At 35.6% G+C, this 18,159-nt stretch overlaps 2 protein-coding genes and 1 pseudogene across 3 annotated transcripts in view; all 3 read left to right on the top strand.

The window, feature by feature from the left end:
• The window catches only part of LOC104736754 (protein ALWAYS EARLY 1-like), a 7,058-nt gene extending 1,081 nt beyond the window's left edge, over positions 1 to 5,977 (top strand). Inside the window, exons 2-18 of the mRNA XM_010456807.2 lie at positions 192 to 345; positions 475 to 573; positions 658 to 723; positions 841 to 918; positions 1,160 to 1,334; positions 1,569 to 1,777; positions 1,878 to 2,154; positions 2,294 to 2,514; positions 2,606 to 2,662; positions 2,892 to 3,206; positions 3,279 to 3,457; positions 3,532 to 3,808; positions 4,361 to 4,549; positions 4,655 to 4,792; positions 5,011 to 5,088; positions 5,200 to 5,475; positions 5,588 to 5,977. Coding sequence (XP_010455109.1) covers positions 247 to 345; positions 475 to 573; positions 658 to 723; positions 841 to 918; positions 1,160 to 1,334; positions 1,569 to 1,777; positions 1,878 to 2,154; positions 2,294 to 2,514; positions 2,606 to 2,662; positions 2,892 to 3,206; positions 3,279 to 3,457; positions 3,532 to 3,808; positions 4,361 to 4,549; positions 4,655 to 4,792; positions 5,011 to 5,088; positions 5,200 to 5,475; positions 5,588 to 5,752 — 2,898 coding nt within the window. The 5' untranslated portion in view covers positions 192 to 246 and the 3' untranslated portion in view covers positions 5,753 to 5,977. The remainder of the gene's footprint in view (positions 1 to 191; positions 346 to 474; positions 574 to 657; positions 724 to 840; positions 919 to 1,159; positions 1,335 to 1,568; positions 1,778 to 1,877; positions 2,155 to 2,293; positions 2,515 to 2,605; positions 2,663 to 2,891; positions 3,207 to 3,278; positions 3,458 to 3,531; positions 3,809 to 4,360; positions 4,550 to 4,654; positions 4,793 to 5,010; positions 5,089 to 5,199; positions 5,476 to 5,587) is intronic.
• On the top strand, positions 7,652 to 11,620 carry LOC104736753 (cyclin-H1-1). Of its 2 annotated transcripts, XM_010456806.2 has the most exons (14): positions 7,657 to 7,892; positions 8,164 to 8,325; positions 8,760 to 8,810; positions 8,886 to 8,964; positions 9,078 to 9,190; positions 9,284 to 9,357; positions 9,543 to 9,663; positions 9,764 to 9,832; positions 10,066 to 10,107; positions 10,256 to 10,333; positions 10,697 to 10,755; positions 10,919 to 11,003; positions 11,134 to 11,225; positions 11,315 to 11,569. In XM_010456806.2, exons 2-14 carry the CDS (start codon positions 8,266 to 8,268, stop codon positions 11,397 to 11,399), a joined length of 1,008 nt encoding a protein of 335 aa, XP_010455108.1. In that variant the 5' UTR covers positions 7,657 to 7,892; positions 8,164 to 8,265; the 3' UTR covers positions 11,400 to 11,569. The 2 variants fall into 2 exon arrangements, with proteins under 2 accessions (XP_019090025.1, XP_010455108.1); XM_019234480.1 differs by having other exon boundaries at positions 7,652 to 7,892; positions 11,134 to 11,620.
• On the top strand, positions 12,090 to 16,965 carry LOC104736752 (annotated as a pseudogene).

Raw genomic sequence — 18,159 nt, 5'->3', positions numbered from 1 at the left:
TTTTTTTTTTTTTTTTTTTTGAATTCCGATTTGGGGAGATTCTTTGTTTTCTTTTCTTTTTTTAGAGATTTGTGAGTAAAGTTTTTGAATTTATAACTCTCTCAATCGACGTACTGATGGGGAATTGGAAATTTGGGGTTTTTGCGAAATTTTTGTTCTTTAAATCAATTGTAACGTCGTATCTTGATCAGATCGGGTTCGTTGGAATCAACTGGGCAGAAGAAATCGGGGAATCAAGTGTTTATTATGGCGCCCAGTAGGAAGTTGAAGAGTGTGAACAAGCGCTTCATCAGTGAAGCTTCTCCAGATATCAATGTTGGGAGCTCCACCAAAACCAAGCAACGAGTGAGTTTTTAATTTTACAGACTCTCTTCTTCTATTTGCGCTCTTATTTGTATCTTTGGTTTCTTGAAAAGCTGAATCAGATGTTCCTTCACTTGTATGTTGACTATGGGGTGTTTCTTCTCATTATAGAAGAAGAAACTGACTGACAAGTTGGGACCTCAGTGGACCAAAGGAGAGCTTGAGCGTTTCTATGATTCTTATCGGAAGCATGTGGGAGACTGGAAAAAGGTAAACTGTGTTTTTTTTTTTTTTTTTTGTATGACTTTTCCAAAGTCTTAAGACTACTACTTCTTTCTCTGGAAACATCTTTAGGTAGCTGCTGCTGTCCGGAACAACCGGTCTGTTGAGATGGTGGAAGCTCTCTTTTCTATGAATCGGGTATGATGAGTACAAGATTGAGATGGAAATTATTTGCCTTAGGCTTTAGAACTACATTATGTTAAACAATGAATAGTTGAATACCTTATCATTCATTTGGTTTGCCTTTTCTTCTAGGCATACTTATCCTTGCCCGAGGGAACTGCGTCTGTAGCTGGCCTCATTGCAATGATGACTGATCATTACAGCGTCATGGTGAGTAGTTTATTTTATTAAATTTCATGTCAACTGACTTTCCTCCTTGAAAATTCAGGTGGAAAGTTGAAGAGTTTATTAATGTACATACCCAGTATAGTCAATCACATTTACAAAAAAAGGTTTAGTTATATATATTTTTCATGAAAACGAGAGATGTGGCTAATTGGTTGGGTCAGATTGTCTGTTTAGTAAAGTTGTGTGGTCCAGTTTCTACATGCTTATGGTAATTTTTTTGTAGGAGGGGAGCGAAAGTGAAGGAGAAGACCATGATGCTTCTGGAGTACTGAGGAAAAATCAGAAGCGCAAACGTGCTAAAGTTCAGGCTAGTGATTTTCAAGAGGAAGTTATTCCACCACATTCAATTGCATCAGCAGAAGGATGCCTCTCACACTTGAAGCATACACAAGCTTATGGTACAATCATTACTTCCCCCAAATTGTGTTTTGAAAATTTATGGTTTGAAAGATGCTAAAACAAGTGATTGTTGCTCTGCGGTTTATATTGGTGAGAAAATGAACAACAAGCTGCGTTTTATTTTACTTTTTAGTTCAGAGCATTTCTAGCGTAAGCATGTCTCGTGGAATTCTGTGTCAGAGTAACAAATTAATGTTCAAGAACGTAAAATTTGTTCCTTTTTTTTTATGCAGAAAAAAGGCAACGCGCCACTGGGAAACGTACACCTCGGGTTCTTGTAGCAATTACATGCGAGAGGAATAACAGAGAATATTCTACTCCACCAAATAAAAGAGCCAAGAAACAACTTGATGCTAATGATGATGCATCAAGAAGGGGAGGAGGCTCTCCATATAGAAGAACAGAACTCAGTGATAGCACACCACTTAGGCTTGGAAAAAGGGTACTTTTTATAGCTCTAGAAATTTAAGTTTATTGTCATTTCTTTTCAGTGTAGTCATGATCCATTGAAAACACATTTCTACTGTTTTTGCTTTTGCCAGTTACAAGCACAGGAAGCTCAATTCAAGCACCATGATAGTTCCATGTTTGAGAATAGTGTGAGAATAAGTCGAGATAAGAGACATAAAAAGGGAGCTGCTGATAGAGATAGTGCATTGTTGATGGATATTGAAGGACTTGTTTCCGCGGAGGTTCCCCAGAAAGGAAAAAATGTGAGAGTTGAAGAAGCAGAAGGAAGTGATGATGATGGATTAGAAGCTCTGAAGGAATTGGCTGATGTGTCAGTTGCACTGGCTCCAACGGGTTTGATGGAATCAGGTTAGCATTGACTGTTTTTATTAATCTGGGGTTGTGCCATTAAAGATGTATATTGTGCGGGTAAAAGAAGAGACCCATTAATAAATATATGTTCACCTTTCATCTCTTTATATTTTCTACTTTATTGTGTTGGATCCAGAATCATCTGCACAGCGGGAAGAAGAAAGAATAGCGAACAACGTGGATGAGCAATCTAACACTCTGGAAACCGTGTCTACAAGCCATCACAGAGAAAAAGAAAAACAAGCAGGGCCAGAAGATAGTCTCTTACATGCAATTTCAGCCGCCGATAAAAGTAAACCAAAGTCCGTGCAGGAATCCGTTGATGTTGGCACTTCAAGAAGAAAACGTAAAACAAAGGTTTGAAAGACAATTTTCTCTTTGATTTTCTATTTATCTCGTCGTTGCTATGTGCATCACTTAACTATATGCAAATTACATTGAATGTCAGGTGCTAGATGCAGAAGCTTCAGAAGAGTCTATTCAGATAAAATCTCTAGATACTAAGGTATTTTGAAATCTATATATATGCAAAATCCGCGTTTATTCTCTCCTATTTGCAATTTCTGGCTTGAATTTAGCCGTACTCTGTGATCTGTGGTTGCTTGTCTACAATGTAATTGTTAGGATCCTTGAAAATTTTCTTTCGATCAAAGCTGCTTATGCTTTAGTAATTTTTGTTGATTTTTGTATATAGCTTGTGTGTCCTCTCATGCTTTTTGTTTATTGCATTGCAGGAATCGGCTGAAGATGATAATTTGAAGACTCTGGTCGGAGCAAGACGTTCTGGTCAAGGTCCAGTGAAACAGCTGAAAACTGCAAAGACCTCGGAAGAACCTTCTTCAACTAGTGATAAGATAATAACTGGACCGGATGCAGTAGTGACAGCTACACAAGTTTCAGGTTCGGGTCCAGTGACTTTGCCACAGAAACCTCCAAACAGGCGTAAGATGAGTTTGAAGAAAAGTTTACAACAAAGAGCTATATCTTCTGAAACCACTCATGACAAGCCACTTGGTTGCAAAAAGTTTTCAGAATATGAATTACTAAAGGTAGAGTCTCTAACTTCATTTCTCTTATACGAATCCAAAATCTGGTCTTTAATTTGCTTATTTCATTTACAGGAGAAAGTTTCGACTTGTCTGTCATATCCATTGGTACGTCGATGGTGCATATTTGAATGGTTCTACAGTGCTATTGACTATCCCTGGTTTGCAAAGATGGAGTTCACTGATTATCTAAATCATGTGGGGCTTGGTCATGTTCCAAGACTTACTCGTCTTGAATGGAGTGTCATTAAAAGGTTTAGTAACTTTTCTGTGTATGTTGATGGAAATATAAAGATTTGAAAAGGTTACTCATTCTTCTATTTTCCAGTTCCCTCGGAAGACCTCGGAGATTCTCTGAGAGATTCCTACAGGACGAGCGGGATAAGCTCCAACAATATCGTGAATCTGTGAGAAAGCATTATACAGAGGTCCGTGGATGTGCTAGGGAAGTGCTTCATACAGATTTGGCCCGGCCTTTATCAGTCGGGAATAGAGTCATTGCCATCCATCCTAAGACACGGGAAATTCGTGATGGCAAGATTCTTACTGTGGATCATAACAAGTGCAACGTTCTGTTTGATGAATCGGGCGTGGAGTTAGTTATGGTAAATCACAAACTATACCAATTCGGCTGACACAANGCTTGGTCATGTTCCAAGACTTACTCGTCTTGAATGGAGTGTCATTAAAAGGTTTAGTAACTTTTCTGTGTATGTTGATGGAAATATAAAGATTTGAAAAGGTTACTCATTCTTCTATTTTCCAGTTCCCTCGGAAGACCTCGGAGATTCTCTGAGAGATTCCTACAGGACGAGCGGGATAAGCTCCAACAATATCGTGAATCTGTGAGAAAGCATTATACAGAGCTCCGTGGATGTGCTAGGGAAGTGCTTCATACAGATTTGGCCCGGCCTTTATCAGTCGGGAATAGAGTCATTGCCATCCATCCTAAGACGCGGGAAATTCGTGATGGCAAGATTCTTACTGTGGATCATAACAAGTGCAACGTTCTGTTTGATGAATCGGGCGTGGAGTTAGTTATGGTAAATCACAAACTATACCAATTCGACTGACACAATTTACTTCTTTGTGATTCATATATAGTCTGTCTACTTTTTGTAAATCTCAGATGATCTAATAAATCCCTTTTTTGACAGGACATTGACTGCATGCCTTTAAATCCGTTGGAATACATGCCAGAGGGTCTGAGGAAGCAAATCGATAAGTGCTTTTCGATAAGCAAAGAAGCACAGCCTAACAGACACTCAAACTCTGATGCATCTGTTCTGTTCTCTCCTTCTGTGCTTGAGAATGTCAACTTCTCCATGAATCCTCATTCGAAACAGGTAAACAAAGACGGGCGTTTGACTCGTGCGTCAAAGCTTTGATCTTGGTCCTTCTTTCCATATACTTTTGGTAAACTCTGTGCATAACTCCATAATTCTCTGCAGGATGATATCAGGAAGTCAGTTTTGTTTGATAAAGTGTTAGCAACCAACACTACTGATCAATCTGTCACAACCAATAGCCAAAAAAGAGGAACTGAAATTCAACGACCTCTGACACTGCAGCGTACTTCAGATGCGCAGGTAATGAATCTGTATGCCTTATTTGTGGGTATAGTAGGTAACTAAATAAGCTTTAAGTTAATCTGCTATACCACAGGAAACTGTCTTCTGATTGCTCAGCTTTAAAGTATAGACATATTTGTCACGTTTTGTGCCGGTTAAAGTAAAACAATATCTGGATTGCTCATTGCTAATAGTAACAGCTACAGAAATTCAACTGTCATAATTGTCATTTCCAGGAAATGGAGCCAGAAATGATTGAAATTGTCAGTGGTTCAAAGTCAATAGCACAAGCATTGGTGGATGCAGCTATGAAGGTAGTTGTAATATATATCAAGAGAATTCAGAAACTCTAAATACAGAGAAGCCAAAGGCAAACAAAACTATCTTTTTATTATTTTTAAATTGTTGTCAATTTATGGTTCTAGGCTGCATTGTCGGGGAAGAACAACAACAACGAAGAGTCAGGGAATATGGTCCAACAAGCTTTAAGCTCAATTGGCAAACATCAGCCACTAGATAACTCTATAGTGTCTTCTGGTATCAAGCATCAACAGCATACCAATGGAAGCTTGGATCATCATCCCTCAAACACAGCAGAGCCGATTAACGGTTTGGCATCAGAGGACGGATCAGGAAAAAACAAAACGCAAATACCTTCAGAGCTCATCACCTCTTGTGTTGCAACTTGGCTCATGATTCAGGTAAATTGAAAGTCTAAATCTAAATCAAGAATTCAAAGTTTTTCCACTTGACTGAGATCGAAATTACATGCGGTTGCGGTTTTGAACTTATTTGTGTTATATCGACATGCAGATGTGCACAGAGAAGCATTACCCACCAGCGGATGTGGCACAGCTGATGGAGACAGCAGTAACTGGCTTGCAGCCACGGTGTCCACAGAACATGCCAATCTACAGAGAGATCCAGACTTGCATGGGATGGATCAAGACTCAAATCATGGCTCTTGTAAGAACATGAAACAGTTGTGTTCTATATAATTAACCTGACATGTGGAAGAAGAAGATGTTGATATGAGATTTAATTGTTTGGATTGTAGAGGGGGTAAGCTTAGTTTTATAGTTAGTTAATAAATTTGAACAGCTCTAAAAGCTCTTGATAGTTAGTTTAACCATTGATTCTGTAAATTTGGAACTGTTTCTTTCTCAGTTTTGTCTTCTTCTCCGTTAAATATGCTTCATGCAATCGTTGAGGTAGTTATTTTTTCTTCGGTCAGTTTGATTTTTTTTTTTAAATATATATATCTATGATCCAAAAAATATAGGGAAAAAAACTAGATTGACCCATATTAAGAGGTTAATTACTAAACTAACTCATAAAATGTGAGGGTTAGATGAATTATTTTTTTGCCTAATTTTACAGATTTATTTACGGTATGACAGTTTTTTTTTTTTTTTGCTTCAGAAAATCTGATGTTTGATAACAGATTTATTAGATATAGTGACAACAAATTTGTTTTATATTATGACAGTTTTTTTCTTACAAAAATAATATTTTTATACATCAAACTTTTATATATCATATTTTTAAAGAATTTTTTAAACATCATATTTGATACTCTATATTTTTTATAAATCATATGTTACAAAATATTTTTAATTATATTTTTTAAATCATATTTTATACATTATATTTTTTTTTATAAATCATATACAGATAGTAGTTTTAAACATCATATTCTTATACATTGTTTTTTAAAAAATGTTTAAACATCATATTTTTATATATTTTATTATAATTTCATATATCATATTTTAATAAAATTTTATAGATTATATTTTTAGTTATATTTCATAAATTATAATTTTTTTATAAAACTTATTTAAAATCCTTTTTTATTTTTATTTTATTTGTAGATCATATTTTAAATCATAGTTTTAAACATTATATTTTTGTACATTATATTTTTTTTTTCGTTTTTTTTTCTTTTAAAAAGTTGAAAAAAAATTTGAAGGGTTTTTAGTCTTTTTACATAAAATTTGTGTCATTCTAGTAATGAGATAGGATTGAGTGTTAATCTAGCATCCTAGTAATTTAGCCCACCCTCTCCACCTCGATTAGTGATTAATCAGTAATCACTGTCTAGCATCGGTTATCCAATTAAACCTGTCTAATTTGATTATAACCCGTCTAATACGATTACTTCCCTCTTAATTTTCTATATAATAATTAATTTTAGGGCAAAATATAAATCAAATACATATTTTTCTTTTGTTATTTAGACATTTAAATTAAGAGTTTAGGTTGCTTTACAATAACTAATGTACAAACTTTTGACGAAAATCATAAATTTTCTTTAAAATCACGTTTTAAGAATTGTAAAGACAATACTATAGTTTTCTATTTTATTTGATAATTTTATTTTAACATAAAAAGAATTATACATATATTTAATACTATTTATTATTAATTTAATAAATTAGTAGAGAGTGTGACAGTCCCATTGAGTATATTCAACCCCATCAACTTTTATTTATTACTTTATAGATAAGAAAATTCATCACTAATTCTGATTTTTCAATTGATGCAGGTGTTGTGACTGAGAAAGTTTGAGGGGAAGGATACAATGTTATTAGGCATCAGTTTACTTTCACTGTTTCAGTTACGACCATGATAAGAGTTTCAACTTTTCTTAATTTTTGTTTTCAGTTGTGTTTTTGGATATTTTGGTTGAATTCTGAATTTCATTATATTTTCTCGTACAATTTTATTTAGAGTCAACATTAAATAGTAATACATATGCCTTCAAATTAAAAACTCCTAATAAAAGCCCCAAAATAATACCTTAAGGGTTAAGGCTTAGTTTAAACCCTTCACACACACAGTCGCAGACACAAGTAACATTTTGAAAAATTCATCTAATAAATTTAAAAATTAAATTTAAATTTGGGTATCACTTAGGGATTAGGGTTATTGCTTTTGACCAACGAAGCACACACAACCAGCGAATACAAATCTGTAATTAGGCATTATCTGGCTCTACCGTCTCGTCTCGGAAGAAGAACGCATGTTTCATTGAGGCGGTCCTCCCACTGAATCCCTCATCCCGTTTTTTTTTTTTGTTTATTCGCCTCCTTGTTCGAATTCGAAATTCCCAAAGGTTAAGACTTTTCTGAATCCTTCTTCCTTCAAACGATCTCTTTATCCTGATTAGTTGTGTTCTGTAGCATTCTTCTCTTTGTTAGTGATTTGATTCCAACTTTTAGTTTTGTAAAGACCGCAACTTTAGAGAACTTCAACTTAAAATCAAATCTTTCAGTACATCTTGATCGTGCGTGTTCTCTGTTGAATGTTGTTTACCCTGTCTCTACGTTTAGCTATACGTTTCGACCTCTAAAAAATCTCTTCTTTTATTGGAGATTGTTTTTCAGAAAGATAATTGCGATCAACAGCGTGTGGATTTGATCCCAAAGAAGTACTTTTTTTTTTTTACTTGGCAATTATTGGAACTCGTTGGGGAGCACTCAGTAAGAATGGCGGATTTCCAGACATCAACACAACGAGCCAAGTGGATCTTCACTCCCCAGAAACTGGTAATCTGCTTTCTTTTTCCATTCTCCTTCTTCTGATCACTTTTGGTTTAAGAGAAGCAATTACGATATCATTTGTTATAATCAGTTTCTGAGGGTCTTCGTAAAATTTTAGAATTTTATGTTCATCTTTAAGGTTTTCTTTGCTTTGATTGCATCATATAGATTACCTTTGTCTGTGTGTTTTTGTTTTGCTTGGGCTAATGTGAAGCTAAATGGAAGTGAAACTGTTCGTTGTTCATTGTTCAACAGATAATTTAAAGGGCTTCTTTTGTTTTTCCGTCTTTTTTGACGCAAGAGAGTCTGATTATTCGAGCATTAGAGGCTTAGAGCGAGCTTCTCGAACTCTTGTCACCTAATTATGCGTGCTCTTGTTATTATCTTTACTTCTTGTGTAGATATGGTATTGCAACTAAGCTGTAATGTTGTAAATGTAGGCGGAGAGATATCAAGCTGCTAACCAGAGGGCAGTGCAAATGCTGGATAAGGTGTGCTGAAACTGTGTTGATATGGAACTTTAGTCTCTATTCATGTTAGATTTTTAACTTAATTTTTATTCTTAGTGTGGAACAACCCGAGTTGAAGTAGATGCCAGTGGATCACTAACATATCCTAAAGATAAAGTTGATGCAGGAGATCAAGGTTAACTTTTTTGTTTTCTTATGCATGGTTCGTTCAATGTATTCATACGTATCATTATAGCTTTGTTAGTCGAAGTTTTTTAAGTATGTTGTGTTTTGCTGCTTTACTCTCAGCTGATAAGAAGCTTAAGCCTATGAACGTTGATGAAGAACGCTTCATGAGAGCATATTATGAGGCAAAGGTCCAAGAAGTGTGTAGTGCCTTTAAATTTCCTCACAAGATTCAGGTGCATTACTCCTCTTTGAGATAGAAGTTTTTATGAAGTTAAAAATAAAATACTTCTCTCTGTATTCATGTTTTTCTTTCTAATATTTTGCAGGCAACAGCCCTTCAATACTTTAAAAGATTTTATCTGCAATGGTCTGTTATGCAACATCATCCAAAAGAAATAATGTATAGTTCTTCTAAATCCTTAAAATGGTCAAATGCTTTACTTTTTCCTAAGATAATAGCTTGAAATTTTTTTTTTTATCAAATTGTGTTAAGCATTCTATATCTCTGACAGGCTCTTTTAGGCAGTCAATTTCCCTTTGGTCCAATGTTGTAATTTAGACTAATTGTTGCCTTTCATTGAACAGGTTAACCTGTGTGTATGCGTCTTGTAAAATAGAGGAGAACCATGTATCTGCTGAGGAAATAGGAAAGGGGATTAATCAAGATCACCTCATAATTCTCAAGTATGAGATGGCTGTTCTTCAGGCATGATATGAATCAATTAATCTGTTGCAACTTCCCTATGTTTATTTATCCTTCTTCTTTCTCTATTCTTCTGTTCATATTAGATTGGCTTTATGTGCAGAGTTTGGAATTTGATCTGATTGTTTATGCACCGTATCGTGCAATCGAAGGTTTTGTCAACAACATGGAGGTAAATCTGGCCTGACTAAATTTTTGTAGCTTTTCTTATGTCATCACGACCCTCTGAATGAGTTGATTTGAAATTATGTTGTTGCAAGCAAAATTCTGAATGTTCTCTTCAAGGGAAGAAGTTGGTGAGCCATAATAGGAAATTGAAGCTTTTTAATACTTTTATTCGGTGTGTGTAATTTTTCATTCTTGTTATGTTGTTTCGAAAAGTGACATCATCCTATCATCTTCCAGGAATTTCTTCAAGTTAGAGATGATGAAATCCAAAAATTGAAGGTATAATCTCTTCATATTCCCTTAACCTTTACTAAGTTTTATAACATGTGTAACTGAACTTGGGTTCATAACTGCAAGTCGTTTTACTTACGGGCCTTACTAAAGTTTCATTTTCTCATACTGGCATAACGTTTCAAGTATTCTGCAGAGTTTGCTCGAAGCTGCCACAGCAGTAGCTGATAAAGTTATCCTCACAGATGCTCCTCTCCTCTTTCCTCCTGGCCAGGTGGCATGAAACTTTCTTTTGTCTCCCTTGCTTTTCTTTTTCTTTATCAGATTGAAGATATCTAATAAATTAGTAACCCATCAAAGAACCTAATTGAACTCATGGTTTGGGATATTTTAGTAACGCTCAGATATGCTAATCAAGACATGATGGTTCTTTGTTTTCTCTTTTACAGATACTGTATATAGGTGAAAACTGCATTGATTAATATTTTATAATATAGTAGTTAGCTTTTTCTTAAAAGACTCACCATGTATCTTCTTTCAGTAGTTTTGTTTCTTTTGCGCATAGCCGCATATGTAACAAAACAAGTATCACAAAGTGTTGAATTATTTCTCAATTGTTAGATGTGTGTCCTTGCAGTTGGCGTTGGCGTCTTTACGTATTGCAAATGGGGCTCTTCGAGTGATTGACTTTGATAGGTTATTTCTCTTCTTCCATATCCATCTCGATGATATTTAATCTCCTGGCCTCTAATTTCTTTATATACAAGCTTTTAAGCCATTTCTACAAACCATTTGGCTTAAGAGAACCTGCGATGATATTCAATAGGTTGGATTTTCAACTAAACTGCATTTTGTGCAGGTACCTAGAGAACATTGTTTCTCAACCTAACTCTGAGCACACGACTTCAGAGCTTACAAAGTTACTTGATGACATTGAATATTTGGTATGCACTAACTTTCAAATTTTCACAGAACAATGAAACGTGCATATCTCTTTCTTCTTCTTTTTTTGACACAATGAAACTACCATATCTAAAAGGCAGATTTTTTATATGCTCTCTCTCTTTTTTTCAGGTAAAGAACTACAACTGCCCAACTGACAAGGACATGAAGCATATTAACCGGAAGCTAAAATCTTGCCTAGGACATAGTTCCTCACATGACGAGTACATCAACCTTTGTACTTTTGAATCTTTTAACCACTTTACATCTTTCATAGTTGCAAATGACGCTCTTCTCTATTCAATTTCCTCAGGAGTAGTAAGAAACGGGAGAAGAGGTCAAAGCACAAGTCACACAGGAGCTCCAGTGCTACACCAAACGAGGCACCGATAGGTTAAATTCCTCCTTCTGCCATTTGCAATTTTCCCTTGGCACGTTGGTTAGTTTTAATCTTATTAAATGAGAAAATCCTCTCCCCATGTTGTTGTTCTTACTAGTAAATTTGAATAGATCTGAATAATCTCATATTGGAAGTTTATGTCAACCCAAAAAGTCTGTTTATTCTGAAGATGTCGATGAAACCTTTAAACCCAATTCAAAACTACCATTTAAGTTTTAAGTTTCGGGAGTACACAACAATCTTCCAAATGGTTTGTCAGATACACAGATCATGATGGTTAGATACACAGATCACTATGAATTGGAAACTTGATGTAATTTTGTGTCAGTCAACAGTCATTCTGGTTGTAAGATAAAAAAAGGAACAGTGGGTTGCAAACCTCATTCTGGTTCGATAATTGGAGTGAGTTGGGACAGTTATATTGGCTGCTTAGGTACTATACAGCCACGGTGGCCGATGCTCTTGCGCATCACAGGCGCATTAGACATATGTGTTGAATCAAATCACAGAAGATATAGATAGGCTCATGCATGTTCTGTTCCTGACGTAGCATTATAAAGATATGAAATGATGAGTTTAAGCCGACATGTTACTATATTTTGCATGCATCAAGATCAAGCCTGATCATTACAATTTCTCCTAAGCTAATAAAACAATTCCTTAGAATTTATATTTGTTGTGAAAAAAAAAGAAAAAAAAAAAAATTGGGAGTTTGGCATGCAAATAGCAACATGTCCTTGGTGTTCTTTGATGGATGGTGCCGCTAATAATATAAACAAAGACGCTAATTAATAGTATTGAAACTGTTGCTTTTTTCTTTTGGCTTCTTCCTCAAATCTCCTCCCATCAACGGAACAAAATGGCTCGCATGGTGAGAGCGAGCTCTGGCCTTTCTTACCCGGAGAGATTCTACGCCGCCGCATCTTACGTCGGCCTCGTCGACGGATCTCAATCTTCGTCGTCATTGAAACAACTGAGCTCCAGGTTCTCCAACGATACCGCTTTGCTTCTCTACGCGTTGCACCAGCAGGTCCGCCAATTCCAATTCCAATTCCAATATGCTGATTTAAACCAATTTTGCTACAAAATAGATATGAATCAAACGTTGGTAAAAAATGGAAACATTGCTATACTTGGGATCGGAGGTGATGAATTTGAACCTTTTTTTGCCTTGACATGTAATTAAACAGGCTACTCTAGGACCTTGCAGTATTCCAAAACCTAGTGCGTGGAATCCTGTAGAGCTAAGCAAATGGAAAAGGTTAGTTTCACTTTTTTTTTTTGTCTCTGTCAAACAATAACTCTGCTATCCTGAGTACAAGGATCAATATGTCTCATGAATTTAGGGCTACAGAAACAAGTATTGTAGATGTAAGATATTAGAGAGTATGTAGAAATGTGGGACTTGTATCTCCATCCAAGGGGAATAAATGAAACAGGTTACCTTGATGTTAGCATGCATGCAAATTGCTGGTGAGACATCTCAGGGAAACTCATATATATCTTAGAGAATGCTATTTTGCAAAGACAGATCTACATTTCAGACTTCATTTCCTTTAGAATATCTTCTATGAAAAGTGAGCACAGAACGTGGTCCTTATAAACTTTCTAAAGAGAAGTACTTGTTTACTAGTTGGCAGGGGCTTGGAACCATGCCCTCCATTGAGGCAATGCGTCTCTTTGTGAAAATCTTAGAGGTAACCAACAGAGGATTTGTATGCTCATTTCTCTTTAACTTGTTGATCATAGGCTAATTTCTTCCTATTTCTCACTTGTAAAAAGGAAGAAGATCCTGGTTGGTATCCAATGGCATCTAACTCTGTTTCAGAGCCTGTCGTAGACTTCCAAATCAATGTGAGTTTTGGATCCCCAAATTAAGCACTTTCATCACCTACACATAGGATCTTATTTCAGTTTTTGTATGAATTGCTACCAAGATACCAATGCCTTGTCTGAATTGTTTGATCCTTGTATATAACACCATTCTATGTCTCGGTTCAGGCTTTTATTTCCTTTCCTAAAGAGAAGTATCTTACTCATTTACTAAATTGATTATCTGTCCGTAGAGCACAAAGGCTGAGCCTAGTTTTGAGAGTGGAGCTTCATTTGGTCAGACTAAGACCATTTCTACCGAGGATGGGCGCTTGACGGAAACCCAAGATAAAGATATTGTTTTGGAAGACCCAAATACTGTTTCTGTGTATAATCAGTGGACTGCACCACCAACATCAGGTCACCCACCAAAAGCTCGGTATGAGGTAATATTTGATTTCACTCTGTCGTGTGACATGAAAGAAAACGATCTTTCCGTGTTTCTTCTCTCTTTTCAAATTCTTGTTTATTATACTCGTTGCAGCATGGAGCAGCGGTTATACAAGATAAGATGTATATATATGGTGGAAACCACAACGGGCGCTATCTAGGTGATCTTCATGTAAGCAACTTATAGCATTCTTTGACAGCAGTAACTGGTCTAAACGAAGTAATTGGTTTCAGTTTTACCTACCTTCGAGTACCCTTCTCCCATTATTTCTGTGACACTTCTGCTGACATTTTGGAAGCATGTCTTCTGTGAATGGTGTTTCAAATAAAGGTTCTAGATTTAAAAAACTGGACCTGGTCTAGATTTGAAACCAAGGTTGTGACTGAATCACAGGAAACTTCATCTCCAGCAAAACTAACTCACTGTGCTGGTCATTCTTTGGTTAGTACTTTGACGTATATTTGGTTTCGGTCTTCCCTTCTTTCGTTTTCTAGCTAGCCTTGAAATATCATGGGGAGGTTTGAGGAAATGTACAGTAATCTCCTGCCTCCTGGTGAAATCCTCATGCTGGCCTTCTTTGTGTGTTATAGATTCCATGGGAAAACAAGCTATTGTCTGTCGGTGGTCATATGAATGATCCCTCAGAATCCATGATAGGTAAAAGTTTAAACACTTTTGAATGGTTAAGTTGTTATTATGTGGAGCATACCAGTTCTTGTACATCAGTTTTTCTTCCGTTTTCTCATCACAGTGAAGGTATTTGATCTGCAAAGCTGTTCATGGTCAATCTTAAAGACATACGGGAAGCCACCGGTAAAAACTTTTCTTATCCCAATTTTTCTAATCCTTATATCAGAAATATTTCAATCTAGTAAGTAAAAACTTTTGAACATCTGGAAGAAAAAACTGAAAAGGTTCTCTCTTATGCCCTTCGTCATATATTCAGGTGTTAAGTTGCATTCTGAACCCAATTTGTTGATCTGCTTTCTAATATTGGAAATTGAGCATGTAGTTTAGCTGCTTAAATTTATACTACTTTTGGCACTCTCTCTCGCAAGCAGATTTCGCGTGGAGGTCAGTCAGCAACCCTTGTGGGAAAAAGCTTGGTGATATTTGGGGGCCAGGATGCAAAGAAATTGCTTCTGAACGATCTGCATATACTTCATCTAGATACCATGACCTGGGATGAGATAGATGTCTTGTAAGATCTCATGACGTTTCTGCATTATATTTTCACTTTTGAATAAGTCAGGTCCTTTTGAAGGCTAGATTAGATTATAAATTTATAACGTGAAACAACTTGTAGGGGTTCTCCTCCAACTCCAAGGTCTGATCATGCTGCTGCAGTGCACGCTGAGCGTTACCTTCTAATCTTTGGTGGAGGATCCCATGCAACTTGTTTTGATGATCTACACGTCCTTGATCTGCAAACCGTATGACAAGATTTCTTTTGTTTTAGTAACGTTCTTTGTCCGATTTTTTGACAGATTCTGATCCATATTATAGATGGAGTGGTCAAAACATACACAACAAGGTGAAGCACCAACTCCACGTGCTGGACACGCTGGTGTGATAATTGGGGAAAATTGGTATATTGTTGGTGGTGGTCCACCACTGGTGGAGATAACAAAAGCGGTATGTTTTTACATTTTTCCTTCGAAATCTCTTTCTCTTCCCTGCGTTTTGATCCCCGCATCTGTTGCTCTTTATGTTACATACTGAAACTTTTCCTAGGGAAAAGCTTGATAGTTGTTTCGTTTTTATTGTACAGTGTGATTAATTGTGATACTTCCTGGTACTTTGCCACAGGGGCATCTGAGACTGTTGTACTAAATATGTCAACTCTTGCGTGGTCAGTAGTCACTTCAGTTCAAGGACGTGTACCTCTCGCTAGCGAGGTAGTTAAAAAAAACACCACCTGTTTCATTTTTTCATTTTCCAAACGTTTAGAGTTGAGCTGCAAATGTTTCTTTGATGATAGGGATTGAGTTTAGTTGTGAGCTCATACAATGGCGAAGATGTAATCGTCGCTTTTGGTGGATACAATGGAAGTTACAACAGCGAGGTACCGATAAATACATCTTGTCCTGATTTGGTTTACAACTCGGTTGTTAATTCTGTTATTCGCGCGCGGTCAGGTGAATGTTTTTAAACCAAGCCACAAATCAAGCTTGAAATCAAAAATTATGGGAGCTTCTCCTGTGTCAGATAGTTTTTCTGCTGTTAATAACGCCACAACTAGAGATATTGAGTCTGAGATTGAGGTGATCCAAGAAAGCAGAGTAATGGAAATTGTCATGGATAATGTTAACTCTAGATCAAAGGTATCTTCCCGTCAGAGTTTTCTCAGTGTGAATATCAAAATAGACTAAGATGATCACAAATTCACAATGCATCTCTTATTTTTCTTCTTTGTATTTTGGATACTATATCATCAGGTTGAAGGAAAAAGTGAACGCATTATCACAATCCTTAAATCCGAGAAGGAAGAACTGGAAGCATCAATCAACAAGGAGAAGATACAAACTCTCCAACTAAAGGAAGAGTTAGCAGAGACAGACACACGGAATACAGAGTTGTACAAGGTAACAATACTATTACCTTCATGAATCTCTCTTGTCCTTTCTCTTTTACAAAAACCAAAAAGCCAAAGAACACAATCCTGTTAATTGACTTTCTGAAAATTTGGTTCTGACCAAGACTAATGTGTAAACAGACACGACTAATAAGCTATTTATATGAGTTGAGAATTTCTTGGAGAATCTTTTGTTGTGTTCAACATTTTTGGTATTCCATCTATAGGAACTTCAATCTGTGCGAAGTCAACTTGCAGCAGAACAATCAAGGTGTTTCAAACTAGAGGTATCTAGACCTTTTTACTAAGAACGTCACTTTTCTTTCCAACTTATAGGCCAAATCGTAAGTTCCGGATTTGATATTTGAACCTCGAGATGGTGAAACATTCCTCTCCCATGTTGAACAAATCCTAAAAAAACTCAGTCCGCAGGTTGAAGTTGCAGAGGTAAGACAAAAGCTTCAGACAATGGAAACACTTCAAAAGGAACTCGAACTCCTCCAACGTCAAAGAGCCGTTGCGTCTGAACAAGCTGCCGCCATGAACGCCAAACAACAGAGCTCAGGTGGCGTCTGGGGTTGGCTTGCTGGAACTCCTCCGCCTAAAACATGAATCTCCATGAATTCTTTGTTTCCGGTACTTCTTCTTTTGTCATTTCCAATCTCTTATTCAATACCATCAGTATTTACTTTTAGAAAAGAACAAAATTAGATTTGTTTTTTATGTCTCCTTCTCAGGCATGGATGGTTCTTATATATTGAAAATAAGGTCTAAATAGGTAAATTATACTAGCGTATAATTGTGCCATGGAAGATTCAGATTCTCTATATATGCTCTGCCGATTTGTGTGTACTTATGTTACTGTTAAGAATAGAGATGTTATAATTTCTTTTATTACAAGCTACTTGTATTGGTGCCTGTACAACTTGGTAAATATAATCCGTGGATTATGAATATAGCAATTTAAAAGGTATTTATAAGGATGTTTTATATTATACCTTTGATACTTAATGTTGCTTAATAAATTACTTTTACGTGACATTGTCCTCTAGAAATGTTTTTAAATTCTAAATATACATGTGCACTGGAGAAGCTCCCACATTCTCTCAAAAATACTATTTAAAAAAATAATTAATTATTTATTTAACAGAAAAATAAAAATTTAAACTAATCATATATTGTTATGCGTATATATAATCTCTCATTAAATTCTCAAATGTTTTCAAATGAGAATTGATACTTATTTCTCATTCTTACTTTTTATTATAAAAGAACTCTTCTCATAATCCACCACTTACATGCTCTAAGATGTTTTAAAGTGTGGATATAAAATGTTTAAGTTAAGAAAGTTAATATTAATTAAATGATTTAAATCAAGTATCGAGTTAAACTGATAATGTAAAATTAAGTACGCTGTTTAAATTTAAAACTTTTCCATTTCTTTCTTCCATTCCAAAATATAATATATTTTAGGTTTTTTTGTGCATACAATATATTTTAGTTAAAAGTGTAAATATTAGATATCATTTTTAGAAAAACATCAAACACTGCATAATTTAGAAAGTCAAAAATATCAAATAACATCTGCATAGAAATTTGTAAAATATTTTATAGATTGAAACAAAAAACACTTTTTAACCTATACTTTGGAGCAGAGGGAGAAATCTTTTAAGTTTGATATACCAGGTGAATCTTTTTACTATATTAATAAGGTGAAATACAAAGATGGTGAAAATGATTTCCAGTAGTAAGCAATAATCCCCCAATGGAGATCTCATTTTAACTATTATGAGTATCATCACCATTATTTATTAATGAAACTTGATCTTTCACATTCTTCTTTAATGGTCGCTCACTACCTTAGTGAATTCACACTAGTAAACACATTAATCTCCTTGTTGAACTCACTCATCCCCTTTC

Source organism: Camelina sativa, chromosome 13, assembly GCF_000633955.1.
Source record: "Camelina sativa cultivar DH55 chromosome 13, Cs, whole genome shotgun sequence".
In the NCBI taxonomy this organism is placed as follows: domain Eukaryota; kingdom Viridiplantae; phylum Streptophyta; class Magnoliopsida; order Brassicales; family Brassicaceae; genus Camelina; species Camelina sativa.
This window is presented reverse-complemented; position numbering and strand designations above follow the sequence as displayed.